The 15,648-nt window shown below is 44.1% G+C and overlaps 1 protein-coding gene across 7 annotated transcripts in view; it reads right to left on the bottom strand.

Annotated features, from left to right (window-relative positions):
• MTMR2 (myotubularin related protein 2) overlaps nt 1-15,648 on the bottom strand; it is an 89,040-nt gene that overhangs the window by 26,813 nt on the left and 46,579 nt on the right. For 4 of the 7 annotated variants that reach the window (XM_059721138.1, XM_059721139.1, XM_019483651.2 and 1 more), the window contains one exon: nt 2,802-2,877. In XM_059721138.1, the coding sequence (XP_059577121.1) occupies nt 2,802-2,847 (46 nt within the window). In that variant the 5' untranslated portion in view covers nt 2,848-2,877. Of the gene's footprint in view, nt 1-2,801; nt 2,878-5,116; nt 5,168-5,939; nt 5,980-15,648 lie in introns of all 7 variants that reach the window. The other 3 variants (XM_019483654.2, XM_019483652.2, XM_019483655.2) reach the window with 2 other exon arrangements.

Below are 15,648 nucleotides of genomic sequence, written 5' to 3'. Positions count from 1 at the left end.
CTTCAACCCTGCTCATTTATTCTTGCAGTAGACGAGAGGTGCTTTTGATCTCTACAGCCAACCACTTCCCCTAGCAGCCTATTTTATGTCAATTAAAAAAAATGCCGACATTCAAGTGGCTTTCCCTCCTCTGGCCAAGCCCTGCCACAACCTGCGTCACTAAAACATGCTGTTGGTTCTGTGCAATAGCATCAGTTTATAGCACTCTGAAATGATAGGACTCCCTTGCTATCTGAGACAAGAAATGCTTTTAAAAAAGGTCTGACTGCAGCTTCCAAACACAAGCAGTTCTCAGATAATAATCTCCTTCAGACATTTCAGCCCTGAAGTCCTAAGGGATCAATTTTGCAAAGGTTGTTAGAGACCAGAGGGATGCGACTCTCACTGAAGTCTATGAGAGGGCTGGCTTGGCTGTCTAGTGATTGAGGACTGCCAGCTTGTGTTACAGGCAGGATCATCACTATCCAAACCATCCCAATAAATCCACTGTCCAACCTGTTAGTTAAACTACATAGTCAACCCTGACACAGCCACAAGACATAACCCCCAAATCAGGGGAACTATGGCAGCCAAGATCCTGCTGCTACAAGGGTTGTTAAAATACACTTGAGCGATCCAAGGAAGAGGGCCATGCCTCCCACTACAGAGGAAGGCAAAACCTCCACAGTCTGTACCCATGTGACCACAAGGTAAATTCCTTCCTGACCCCAAATGAAGCAATTGGTCTGATCCTGAGTGAAGGGCAATACGTTCTGGCCAGGAAGGTCCAGGTTCAAGTTAGGTGCATTGGCAAGCAACAGTCAAAATCTCCATCCTTGACTGCAGCCAACCCCTTGTCCTGTCCCTTCCATCTTCTCCCCCTCCCCCCCACCCCACATGCTTCTGCATACAGATAGAAAGAAAAAAACCCCCACAACCTCCCCCTGCCCCTGCAACACACTTAGCAGCAAGAAGAGGAAAACATTCCTCCACAGCCCCACATGGCAACTGGCGAAGTCCAGAAGTATGGCAAATACCGATAGTAGAGCATAGGTCATAGATACTCCCAAGATTATCCCTGACCAATGCTTGTCCAACCTTTTCCTAAACACCTCCAGTGATGGAGATTCCAGTTTCCCTGAGCAATCTATTCCGCCTTGCTGTTGTAACAATGAAGAAGTTCTTCCTAATATTCAATCTAAACCTACTTTTCTGCAACTTCAAGTTATTGGTCTGTGTTCTGCTCTCTGCAATAAGAGAAAAAGGTGTTGTCCCTCTTATTTCTGGCAGCCCTTCAAATATTTGAAAACTACTATCATGTCCCCTCTTAAGCGCACTTTTCTTCATATGGCTGGCCTGCCAAGCTCTTTCTCATTTTTCTTGTACACCTGTGGACATTCCTTACCTTCTCCATATCCCTTTTAAAATATGGAGCCCAAAACTGCACAAAACACTCTAGCTAAGTGCTAACAAGTGCCAAATAAAGAGGTAATATTACTTCCCATGCCCTGCACCTAATCTTCTTGGAGAAGAAAAAAGGTTGATCATTTAAATCTGCTTCTGCCCTTTGAAATATCCATCCTTTTGTTGAAATTGCAAATTTTAAAGATTCTTCTTTCCCCACTAGGTCTTATTAAAATAAATATTGAATTCTAATACAGCAACTAGCATCAGTAGATGCATACATGCTTTACAAAGGATGGAAATATTTCAAACCAAATGAGGGAAAACAAGCATCTCAATAGATTTTCTGAACTAGTATAGCTAACCTAAACGAATCACAGGAGAAAATGTTTCAAAAGCAAAGTAAAATTTACTCTTAAAGGAAAAGTCCAGCTCTGTCAAATAGGAATGAAAGCAATAGAGTTTATTAGAAATGATGCTGGAAAAAACAGGGTCGAGTAGCAAATGCTAATCACAATCTACAGAACTATATAGGTTATCTTAAAAATTCTTTAGAAATCTTACTCACTATTACACTCGTCATTCCCTATACCAAATTGCTTATTGTAGGGTTTTCTTTTTAGTATTTACACCTCCCGCAGCCATTTTTACAAGTAGGAGAAAGAAACAAACACACTCACATATCAGAAACTCAAATATATTTAAATGGCTACCAATGATTTCTAAAATACAATACTGCCTTTAGGCTACTTAGCTGTTTTCCTTGGATTTCCTGGTAAATGCCTTCAAGCATTTTCTTCAAAGCTGAAGATATTTAACAGCAGACGAATATGAGGAAAAAACCAGAATGTGTGGGGCATAGGCTAGATCCTATGTCAGTCTTTAGCCACTAACTTTTACTGACTGTTTGGGGGTTTTGGGAAGGGCCTGGGGAAGAATATCAAGCCTTAGTCCTGCTTTTTTAGCAATGACCTACACTTCTAAAGAACTAACTAATATCCTTTTTAAGAAACAGAAACCCCAGAAGAAGGTGACCAAGGTACAGCAGTTATCAAAGGTTTTAGTCTCCAAACCTTAGTATTTGAGAACCGTGATGCAAATCAAGCCACAAGTTCACACAGAATTCTTTTCCTTGGAATTCACCACATTAGCAAGCTGGGTTGAAAGTATCCAAAAGAAACTAATACCAATGAATGCCACATGCTCGCATACTTTCCTGTAGTCTGAATTAAAGGAATCAGACAAGTCTAGACATCAGCTTGCAGGACAAATCTGCTCTTTGGAAGACTGCTGCCTTGCCAGTGGGTGACAGCACAGCCATTCTGCTCATGGTAGACATTTTTGGTATTCTAATGGTTTTCTTTGTGAAAGGGGTGGAAGGTGGGAGCAGGGGAACCACCACCATCATTTTTACGTACCCATGTCCTTAATGGTTTCTCCTGGCAGCAAAGGAGGTTCTTCCATTTCAGCCAATTTATTAGTTTCCCTCAGGGCCTAAATAAAAGATATCAGAAAAAGCAAAATTAAGTTTTTATAAATTAAAAGCCTGATATATATATCCTTTTATTTACAGGAAGTGGAATAGTAATATCAACACCACCATTCACTTGCACCCACATCTGATTTAATCTCAAATGTAACCAAGTAATAGTAGTGTTTTTTACTTTATCAATACCAGACAAGTACACAATTCACTCAGAAGCATAGCACAGTGCCAGTCCCAGTTTGTCTGCTGCTTACCTTGTAATAAACTGTGATTTATCTGCATACCTGTGGAATGTATAAATTCCTGAAGTGCATAACAGCTTTCAGCCATGCTGCCTATTTTGTACCCAATCATACCCCAAAGGCCACAGAAACAGTGATGGGGAAGCATATGTCAGAGTTGATTTAGAAACCTTGAAAAATAACAGGAGCTATTTAGCTGCTGCATAGGCTTTACAAGGTAAATACAAGACCCAAAGCAACAGGCTCATACAGACAGGCTGATGAAAGAGTACAAAGAAACCATCATGATCAGCAGAGGCTGTCAACTGCTTCTGTCACCATCGCGTTCAAGAAGAGTTGGCCAAGTGACATGACCAAGGTCATATACCAAGCTGAGGTCAAAGCTTGCAGTTCTCAGCTCTCTGCTTCAAACACTAGCTTGCAAGGACATCAAGACTTAAAGAAGCTGCATTTGTGTGTTCATAGTTATAATGTAACCAATTGCTTTGAATAACTACTTGCTTTCATTCATAATCTATAAATCCAATTTATTGGACAACTAATGTAGTGCCTGTGTCAGTTACCTTCCACTAGCAGAGTATTTAAGCAGGAAATATCAGAAAACATTTAATGGAGACCATCTCCATATAGCTCTGTCATAACGAATGGAAAACAGACACTTAGATCCTTAGAAATTGTGCACTAGATCAATCCTCAGGTGAGCTTTTCTCAACTTACACAAATCCCTACAAAGGAAAAACTTTGTGGCAGTGGCAATGGCAATGGTTTCCACGAGTTAATTCCTCATTGAAGAAAAAAAACCCTTCCTTTTGTTAGTTTTAAACCTATTACCTATTAGTTTCATCGTATGTTCCTTACTTCTATTATGTTGAGAGAGTAAATAATAAATCTCTATTTTCTCTGCACCATTTAGTAATTTGTAAATGTATATCACATTTACAAGCTGAAAAGTCCTAGCCTATTTAATTTCTCCTCATATGGAAGCCCCTGCATACCCCTCTTTTTATATACATTTTGATATAAAGAAGGACATTTTTTTTGAGATCAGGAAATCCCTGCAAGTGAAATTCAAAGGGCTTGCCTGAAATTATGATCTAGAACTTATCAAGCCTGTGGTCAACTTTCATGCAGGTCAGCAGATGGCAGTTTCAGGAAAGATAGCTTTACTAAATTTCACAAACACACATCACAGTAAAAGTCCATTCACAACAGATTTACATACAGATGAAAAGATTAGCACGTTCAAACCTTCTTGGGTACAAGATGTACGTTTAAAAATACATTAGAAGGAGCCTGTGTAAAAAAATATGCTTTTGCCAGTATAGCTTATTCCAGCCTTCTCCAGCTGAACAGAATCTGAAACAGACTTCCCAGTGGGGCAGTCCCCAGTCTTGGAAGTCTTCAAGAAGAGACCGCACAGACACCTTGCAGGGATCATTTGATCTCAGGAGTATTCCTGCCCAGAGCAGGGGGGTTGGACTTGATGATCTTTCAAGGTCCTTTCCAACCTAGCTGGGGTCATCTAGACCCAGCACTCTTTCCTGCTTATGCAGGGGGTCGGACTCGATGATCTATTGAGGTCCCTTCCGACCCTAACATCTATGAATCTATAACCCTTAATTTCTATGATTCTACATGAAATAAGCCATACATGAAATAAGCCATAACAAACAAAAGCAGAGTTTGCCAGGTAACTGGGTCTATACTAGGATTTTGCTGGCACAGGACTAATATTATATGTCCAAACTACTGCTCTGTTCACCTTGAATAGGGATATAGACTTTCCCTTGCTCTGCCCCTGCCTTGTCTATTTAAATGGTAAGCTCACTGAGGAAAGGCTGTCACTTAAGCTACTGTTGGTTGCACAGTACCTAGCACAATGGAGCCCTGTTTTGCCTTGCCACTTGATGCTACCATATAAATTTAGCAGGGTAAACAACTCCTTCAGTATTTCCAATCCATGAACTCCTGGTTTCAAAGAGCTCTTCATCAATTATGTACTCACCAGTAATATTTTACTGCATCTGATAGTGTGAGTGTATGGGTGGGGAGTGTCCTAAAACAAAATTTAAAAATGGAATTTTTCAGTGAATATATTTGCTAGTAAAACATTCATAGAGTCAAACCACACTACTAAATGGGGAGGTTAAACTTTCCTAAGGAAAACCTTCATCTTAATAATACTTTAAAGTTTTAAAGGGTTGTCCAGAACACATACATTTCTGACTAACATATCCAGAACTGTTTTCTTTCCCCCTCTATATTTGGTTTTCCCAAAGCAATTATGGCGAACCCTTTTAGCAGCTGTGCCACAAGTTAAGCCCCACCATCTCCCCAAGCATTGCTCTGATCCCACCCCCGAACAGAGGCATACCCCAGTTTGTGCCCTCATGTGCAGGGCTGAATTAACCCTTTAGTGGGTCCTAGACAAACAAACTTATGGGCCCCTACTTAATTCAAGGTGTGTGTGTGTGTGTGTGTGCATGCATATCTATCTATATAGAAATATCTCTATATCTATCTATCTATAGATATCTTGAGAGAGACCGAGAGAGAGCTCTATGGATAGATAGATATACAGATGTCTCTAGATAGATAGATAGATACATACACACACACAGGGGTTTCATAAAGTCCTTGTGCACTTTTAAACTTTAATAACTTAGGTTGTAGGTATGATAGAAACAATCTGTAAATGGCATTTAAAAGCAAATTTATTAAAGTTTTAGCACAACTAGAGCACACAATGCTACACTTCAACATAACCACTATTTTCTTCTCACAGCTGATACGGACTTCAATTCTGCTAGCCATAGGACACATTTTACCTTGTCGTCTACAGTAGCCATTTTTCATTTGTCAAAGGATCTGAAATAAGAATAAATTCATTATTACTTATGAAGTCTAGCATTGTGCACTCTAGTTGTCCTAAAACTTTAATAAATGTTAAGCTATAATGGCAAAAGCATATTATTTTCCACAGGCTCCTTCTAATATATGCATGTACTGCTTTTGAACAGCTTGGCCCCTTTGAGCTCCTTCTTCATATAAGGCCCTAGGCACGTGCCTAGTTTGCTTATGCATTAATCTGGCCCTGCCCATGTGCCAGAATGGAGGCATGGAGGCTTGAGCCTCTGGCAGTGTGGAGCCAAGCAGGGGCAGGAAACTGTCTTGAGAGGAGGCGTCACTACCAAAAGCTAGGTTAACCCTCCCCTGACTCCCCCTAGCCCCCCACTCCACAAACACTGCAGTTTTATGTGGCAAAGTGGGGATCCTAAAAATTTGATGAGAGGCCAGGGAGGGGTTAACTTGGCTCTTAGTAGTGACATCTGATCCCAACACCCTTCTCCCTGCCCCATTCATGAAGCACTCAGTTCCTCGTCTTGTCTCAATTCTGGTGCCTCCCTTTCCCGAGCGGCCAGGGCTCATACTACTTGCACCAGGCAAGCCGTGGGTTGGTCACCCCTGCTGAGGGTTGGCATATGCTTGAATGCTTTTGTTAATAGGGATGCTTTCTTGAATCAGAGTCCCATCATGTAAACTCTCAGGGCAGGGTCAGTCTCTTACCTGGCATATGTAGAGTGCTTAGAACAACAGGAACCAAATCTTCTGGACTCTGCTATATAAATTGTATGAGGGGTGGTAGCAGAGGGCTGCTGCTTGCGTAATGACATTCTTTATCTTCCCAATATGTCAAGACAACATACATATACCAAGGTAACCAATGAACTTCTCATGGCCAAATTTAAGGGCTGCTTCTTTCATCAATCTAGAGCAGAGCTTTCCAAACTTTTCATGTTGGTGACACACTTTTTAGACATGCATCATCTCGCGACACAGTGATTCAGTTCCGGGGGAGGGGCCAAGGGAAGCAGACGTGAGTAAGGGAGCTCCGCGGTGCCCTTCTGCAAAATTTTCTGCATTTCGCGCGACACACCTACACACTGCCGCCGACACACTAATGTGTCGCGGCACACAGTTTGGAAAGCTCTGATCTAGAGCCTTTGATAAAGCTAATCAGTAGGGACTAGGCCTGTGCAAAGCAGCAAGTATTCAATCCAAATTCGGATTCAGCTGATTCGGAGGGACAGTGATTTGATTCAGTGATTCGAATCACTGTCCTGATTCAATTCGGCTGATTCGGATTCGGAGATTCGGCTGTAAACTATAATGGGGAAATCACTAAAATACTCATAACTTTGTCATTTTTTTGCAGATTTGGATGAAAACACAGCTGGGATGGTAGCCCCTTCTGAGGGCATGAAGACTGCCAAGTTTCAAGGAGACAGGTGCAGGGCTTTCTGTGAAAGTGCACCTCAAACTGTTGAAAGCAAAACTCATATCAATTATGTGTGTTAAGGCAGAGCGGGATGAAGCAGCAGGGATGGCAGTCCCTTGTGTGGGCATGAGGTGTGCCAGGTTTCAGGCAGAGGGGGTGCAAGGGTTTGTGAAAGTGCACCTCAAGATTCTGAAAGCAAATTAAAAAAGCAAATAGGTGCAGAGTGAGGAGGGTGGCACTCACTCCAGCAGCACATGGAGTTTGGGGAACCCCAGCAGTGGGAGGTTCACCTTCAGGAACACCAGCTGCTCCACCAAACCAGGATCCAAGGAGGCGTGGTGGGGTGTCACAACATCCCCGGCAATGCTGAACACACTCTCGCTTGGAACACTAGTTGGTGGACAGGACAGGTATTCCCGGGCAACCGTGGCCAGATCCTGCCACACCTGGCTGTGGGTTGCCTAATAGGCCAAGGGGTTGCAGTGCAGCAGCTCCATGTCCTCGGCGAGGTAGCCACCATGGCCTCCACACTACCTGCCTGATGGTGGGGTCTGGTGCCTCTGGACACCAACATTGAAGCCATGCACTTGGCCCACACTGGCAGCGGCTGTGGTGGAGGAGATTGGGCTTGTGGTTGGAGTGCTGGGCCAGGAAAGTGGATCTCCCTCTTCCACGTCCCCCTGCTTCTGCCCTTCTGCCTCCCTGACTGTTTACTAGCACCTCCGTCCAGTGATCAAGGGTTTTGCTGCTGCAGATGCTCCCCTTCACTCTTAGGCTGCACACGGCTGTCAGCATGTGGACCATACTGGACCGCAACGGATCCAGCTGTTTTTTGATGCCCTCCTTCAGCTGCTTCACCAGTGCCTGCACCTCTAGTGAAAGCGGCTTGCCCCATCCAGAAACATTGATCCCCTGGAACTTCTCCATTTCATTCTCAAGCTCCTTCAGTAAGGGGATCATCTAGCTGAGGAGGGCATTGCCAGCGCTGAGGCGCTCGGTGGCCTCGAGGAACGGCTTGAGGACCACTGAGATCTGGGAGATGGTATCCCACTCCATTTTCTTAGGGAGGCCACTGATCCCAATCTCCCCAACCAAGACCATCTCATGGATGGCCTTCTGTTGCTCAACTAGCCTTTCCAGCATCAGGTATGTGTGGAGTTCCACCGAGTCTCCACACCCCGCATGGTTTTGTGCTCCGGGATGCTCAGCTCTGCCTGTTTCTCCTGTAGCATCTTGCCCCTCTTGATGCTCCAGTGGAAGTAGCCCACCACTTTCCTCCATTTCGAAATGAGCTGGCTGGTAGTGATGACGCCGTCACCGGGAGCCCTGTCCCCCCTCTAAGGCACCCCTGACTACAAGGTGGAACTTGTGTGCCATACAACAGACATCAACAAAGTTGGCAACATGCACAGCCTTGACCATACTGGCCCCGTTGTCGGTGACCACGAACCCACAGGTGAGCTCACCCAGCCCAATGAGCCACCCCTGCACCATGCGGTTCATGGCCACCATGATCTCCCTTGCTGTGTGGGACCCATCCATCACCTCCACTTGAAGGAGAGCCCACCGACGCCCTGACTGATTGCACCAGTGCCCTGTGAAGGAGAGGAAGGCATGATCTCCACCCCGGCTGCTCCAGATGTCTGAGGTGAAGTGCAAGGCTACCTGTGGACTTGCCTTCCGCAGCTCCTCTCTCAAGTACTCCCTGCATGCCTCATACATGGAGGGCACCACCGTCCTGCTAAAGGTGGTGCATGTGGGCACTTGGTACAATGGGGCCACGAGCACCATGAGGCACCTGGACGCTCAACAAAGAAGAAGGGCTGGCCATCCAGAGCAAGCATCTCCCCAATGCTCTAGATGATCTCACTTGCCTTCAGAAGCTGACCCCCTTTGTCTCCACCTTTCCCCCACTGGTTCTGCCTCTGCTTCTAGGGGACGGGGGCTTTGGAGCGAGCGGGAAACTTCTTTTTGGGCATGCTCCCACTGGTGTCAGGCTGAGGAGGAACAAGGGCAAAGGGGTGCTGCCTCCTGAGATGTAGCAGCATTGCCGTGCTGGTGAAGTGTTTCACGTCCTTGCCCCAGCTGATCTGCCTTCAGCAGTCCTGGCAGGTAGCATACCTGGGATCATCTGCCACCTCAGAATGATCCCACACTACACTACACACCCCCTTCTCAGTTGAGGGTGGGGATCCTGCCTTATCCCCCTCCTCACCAGGCAGAAGCACAACAGGAGGAGCTGAGCTGAGCTGAGCCACCTGCCCCCACAACCTCCTCTGAAGTGCCTTCCAGAAAAGGAGACCTGCCTGTAGGGGAACTTTGAGGGGTGTGGAGAACAAACTCAGATTCCCCCTCCCTCCCCAGAATTTTCTTTGCTATGGCCCTCAGCTCCTCTGCTTCCAGATCCCGCTCCTCCTCTGGCACTGAAAGGCTCATGCTGGGAACTGAAACTGGGGTGGACAATGTTATGCTGCTGCTGGTTAGTGGTGTTAGCAGTGGTGGTGCAGATGTAGGCACTGCTATCACCTCCTTGCTCCCACTAGCAGCAGAGGACTCATCGCTGCCAGGAAAAAGGGTGCATCTATGTTTGCGGCAGGGGGAACTTGCAGCTCTCCCTCTGCCCCCTCTCCCTTCCCTGCCAGAAGACCTGGCACTTGCCTTTCCAATGCACTTCATAATGTTTGGTGTGCTGCAAAATGTGTGTGTGTGTAATACATATTGTACTTTCCTGCACAACAGTGATCAGTGTCAAGGAAAACACAGATTTTTTTTGGGGGGGGGAGGGGGGGGACGATAGGGAATCAAGACAGACTAACAAAAACAAATAAGAGGATGTTGGGGGAAGAATAAGTTGTAAGGAATGGATAGGGATAACAATAGGGATTGGAGGCACGGGTAAGTAGGAAAGGATTGGATACAACTTACAAGAAAAGAGATCAAGAGACTAGATAGCAAGCCAGAGCCTTTCGGACACTGCTGCTCCAAGAGAGACAGTTCACAAAAGGCACAGATCACCTCAGACAGCTTTATATGTTGTTTCTACATCCCTGTCCCCCACCCGGCAAGCACTGTGATTGGAAAGGAACTCAGAGAAAGCTCACAGTCACTGGCCAGTTACAGATGTCAGTATCAGAGCAGTCTTTCCCCCACTCTCAGCCTTTTCCAATATGGAAGATCACTCCATCCCCCTCCCTCTTCTCAGTTCATTTGCTGCAAGCTTTTTGAATTTCCAAATCTCTCCAAATCAATTCGGAGGCTTCCGATTTGATTTGAACCTTTTAATGGATCTTCCGATTAGATTCGGACTCGGAGATTTGGCCACTGAATTGGGCCAAATCTCCTCCGAATCATATCGGCTCACAAAACTTTGCACAGCCCTAGTGGGGACCTACCTAAATCACAGTGAGACAAAGGGATTTTTGTGGGCTGCTCGCAGCATGTAGAGCCCCTTTCATAGTCTTTTCACGGCAAGCCCCTCCTCGCCACTTATTGGCCAAATGGCCCCAGCAACCCTGCCCCTTACCACTAATTGGCCAAGAAGCCAATCACTGATATTCAGATTGCAGCACTGCTGCAGCGTTGCATCTGGCTTCTTAAAAGATGGCGCTGAAACCCTTTTGCTTTCGTGACTGGTGCCTTTGCCGAGCCTACATCACTAGCTCAGCCTCTCAGTAGCTCTCTCTCAAACCATGTACTCTACGGATGCAGGGACTGCCACGTTTTCTTTGTATTCCCATAAGCTTTTTTTTTTCCCCAGCTGAATGATTCTGTGCAAAAATCATGGGAAACACCATTTTTCGCAGCGATCACAGAAACTACTGTTTTTCGCAGTTTCCACAAAGATCATGAAAACACAATTCAAGTAGGTCCCTGCTAATAGGTCTCCCTTGTGTGGGAGCTCAAAGCATTTTATCTTTGGAGTGACGCTCTGGAAGACAACATTACTATGATGCATACATCAAAATCTATTATTGCTCTCATGGGTTTGTAAAATGGACATGAAAGCAGCTCAGACCAAATGGAAATAAGAGTCTCTTCACATTCACTATGATAAACACTCGGAGCCTAATTCTACACCACTGAAATCAATAGCAACTTTACACTGACTTGAATAGATGCAGAATCAACTCTTTATTTAAGAAGCAAATAATTGCTCATTGGTACACTGATTTGTCTGCTAAGTGAAACATTGCCCACAGCAAGCGCCTAGCTTTTTGAGGGCATTGTTTTTCTGAAATCTTGCTAGTGAGATGCTTCTCTCTTCTTAATAGTCAGTTGGATCAACTATAAAACAGTATACATGCTTACTTGACAAATCCCATTATACCTTGTAAACTACTTCAGAGAGATTTTCTGCTGTCATTTTAGGACTATTTAAAGTGCACACTGGACGGATTTATGTAACGTATCGCTTGGTGAAAATGTAATAAACCATAAACTAAGCAAGTATACAGGCTTTTGTGGATTATTTTAGGAAACTCTGGGAATTCCATGACAGAATATCTATGAAGCAAAATGGCAATACAACTACATGATTTAGCTATATGGTCTTTTTAGAGGATTACTGACCAGATGGATTGAATAACATATATTAGACCTATTCAGCCCAGCAAGTCATTAATTCTACTGAAATGCTTCATATCTTAATCTTTTGGCTATTATAAACTGAAAATAGGAACAAGACAAAAAACACCACCAGCATATGGATAATTTCAGAACGGCACATACTGGGGATCTGATATTCTGTCTCCTGGCCAATCAGACCACATGAATCATCTCAGCCTTCCATTTTCCTTAAAACGGTACCCAGAGCTGAAGAACAAGACTCATGAATTGCTCTGAACCAACACTATATTATTGAAATGATAGATTATTCCCCTCTGGAGGACTATAATCCCCTAAAATGTACAATTCATTCACCTTATAATGAGAGTTCTCTTAGCTTTAAACATATGTTAAAAAAAAAAAAAAAAAAAGCTGTGAGAAGTCTTGGTCGTTGATTTGATTTGGCAGAGATTCGGCCACCAAATCAGGCCAATTTGGTGGCTGAATCTCTGAATCCGAATCGAATCAGGAGAACCTTAAATTTCTCCATATCAAATCAGAACCCTCCAAATAGGTTCAGCAAGATTCGACAATATGGACACAGACATAGCTTTAAATGTTTTTTTCTATGTACCTCAAGGTACCAGGTGGCTCGTGAATGCTGCAATGCTGTGGCGGATGGAGCATCCCATGGGAGCACGGGGGCTTCCCAGCATGCTTGGCAGCAGACCTGGAAGCGGACCAGAATCACTTCCAGTTCACTTCCAGGTGTGCCAGGGGATCCCACCCCCACCCACCAGCTTGGCAACTGGTACCTCCTGGATCTGGGGGGGCACCCTGGATCCCCCCACGGCTGATCACTGAGCCGGGGGGGGGAGGGGGGGGGCTGGTACTCCTGTGTGCTCCCCAGTGGACCCATAAGTGGACCGGAAGTACTTCTGGTCCACTTCCGGGTTCACCACCAAGCACGCAGGGCCCCCACCACGCTCCTGTGGGAAGCTCCATCCGCCCCAGCATCGCAGTGCTCATGAGCTGCCTGGTACCTCGAGGTATGCAGAAAAAACATTTAAAGCTGCGTCTATGGCTGAATCGCTGATTTCCAAATCGGCATCAAATCAAATCAAATCGGGAACAGTGATCCGAATCAATTAATCAAATCATTGTCCCCGATTCAGGTCGAATCCAAATCAGAATTGAATACAGAATTGAATACAGCCTGTTTCATACACCCCTACTAAACAGGACTTCTACCCCTGCCTGCTCATCTCTTCCAGGTTATGTGGCTTACTGCCTGAAAAAAATATTCTCTCAAAAGCATCCTACAGCAAGCTGTCATCGCCTCAATGCCTTAACATCCCCCAGCACAAAAAGCTGCAGATATTATCTATTCAAACAAGTCATATACTTTAATACAGAGCCTTCTTCTGCTCTGAGGACACCTTAGGATGCATCACTCATTACGTTCCATTTGTTAAACTTGCATCTCCAATCTATTTTCTTTTATTTCATTGGGAATTTTAATAAATTCATTGACTTTAATAAAGTTCAAAACATCAGCCTGAGCCAGGTAAGGTTTACTTCTGCGAATGATTTTGAATAATTCTGTCAGAAATGAATGAAAAATGAAAGGCCCTGACCAAAAACCTGATAACCAAGTTAGAACAATAATTAATTTAAACTTGGAAGTATAGTGTCCAATAAAGTAGAAGTTCCAAATATGTAATGACAGTCATTTGCCTATCATCACTCACTGAACACAAAAAAGGAGGAAAATCGTCTCTGATTGCACACATTAATCCACAGAAAAATCAAGTCTTTGCAAAATATTGAAAGGAATCACTTTCATAATTTTTTTGTTAAAACAATACACTTGTTCATGCCTACCTGCTTATTGCTTTAGTTTACTGAAAATTAATGTATTAAAAAAACACCTCTTACCCAGTTCTACCCAGCAGAAAGGAGAATTCAGGCACTTTGCAGCTAGGATCAAAATATGATTATTGAATAGGAAGATCTGAACATATTTCTGAGGCACATCTGAAGACCATTTGCTTATTGTCTTTAGTTTTCCATTCTTTATAGATGACAATTATAAATGGTTCCAGCAATTTTTTCTTTACCTGCATTACCTTACAGTCAAACCTCCAGGTATTTTTATATACAAAGCTTAGCTACTTCTGCTCTCTGGACAAGATGAGAGCTTGGAGAATATTATTTTCATGTAAAGGAGACAGAAAAATCAAGCAAATCTGGCTTTTCCCCATGTAATTTGCATGGAATCAATATTCTGCAACTTAAGAGTTTGGCTGTTGCAGAACAAAATCAGCACGAAAAAAGGAGGTGGGAACAAAACACACAAAAATGATAATATGGTTAAAACAAGCAAAATATTTTATGTCCCAGGACAATTAAAGACACTGTATGTCTCATAAATATGCCAGCACAACATTACATAGGCAGAAGCAGGGGACACTCCCATTTTATCAGCAAGTCTGTCCTGATATGACTGTGTAGTGACACCAGAGAACAGCTTATCCACTAACACCATTCAGTCCTCTGTGTCTCTGTTTCTCAATAGTGTATCCTTCAAGAAAGAAAAGAAAGCCCATTCCCTACCTTAGTCTGTTCTAGCTATGCAACACCGTTTCGGGGTGATCAAATCTTCTTTTTAAAAAGCAGAAAAAAAGAGAAAAGGCGTGGCAAAACAAAATCAGAGAGTGACAGTCTGCTTCCCAAAGCAGATTGCTGCAAAAGTGACTGTCTCAACTTAGTGACGTTAGCACAAACCCCCAATGCAGGTGTTTCTGAACCACAAAGTAGGATCCAACACTTTGTGGAGGAGTGTTTACATCACAAAGATGAGCTGTGCAGTTGGCAACTGGATTTCTTTCCGTTAGCCCCAAGAAAAAATCTGAGATTCAAGAACTTACTATCCTGCCCTTGGAAAGGTTGGGGCTGAGGCCCACGGACAGAGCAACAAAGAAAGCTCTCTCTGCTACTGCCTAGACCGTACCCACTTCATGGGAAACACAAGCGTTCACTAATTACAGCTTTTAAACCAGCATCAAATATAAAAATCCCTTTAAAATAAGAGTGGTGCTTTAGTGCACATTTAAATGAAAAGTATGCCTTTCTATTCACCTAATTCCTGTTGAACATGTGTTACACATAACTAAATGTTGATACACTAGCTGGGAGATGGACTGGATGATCTTTTCCTATCACTAACCACAGTGATTTATAACAGAGATGGGGAAAACCACATCTTTCGTCAATATGTCTTTCTAGTACGTACCATACAATATTTTACAAAAATTAGTCCACTGTTACATTTGGGAACTGCAGTTAGAGACTTATGTGGCCAAATCAAGGGTTCTGCATTATAATGGTCCTGCCCAATAGCCCTAAAGAAGTGTGTATACTGGCAGTTACCATACAGCAGCCCATGAACCTTAGCTCTGTCTCCCTTTACTCACCTCATGGTAACTTGTTTGTAAATCTATGCCAGGGGTGGGCAATTATGTTGGCTGGAATGCCACTTAATGAGTTTTGGTGAGCCGTTGAGGGCCAGAAGGGAAGACCCACCCCTTGACAGGTACAGTGCTGGCCGGAGCTGCATGTTGCCAGGTGGCAGTGCCTGCACGGGCCATGAACACCATGAGCGCCTGCTGCTGCCATCAGTGGCGGGGGTTGTGCGCCATGGTGGGGGGGGG

Source organism: Alligator mississippiensis, chromosome 1 (assembly GCF_030867095.1).
Source record: "Alligator mississippiensis isolate rAllMis1 chromosome 1, rAllMis1, whole genome shotgun sequence".
NCBI classification, from domain to species: domain Eukaryota; kingdom Metazoa; phylum Chordata; order Crocodylia; family Alligatoridae; genus Alligator; species Alligator mississippiensis.
Note: the sequence above shows the minus strand (reverse complement) of the source record. Positions and strands in the feature narration are given on the sequence as shown.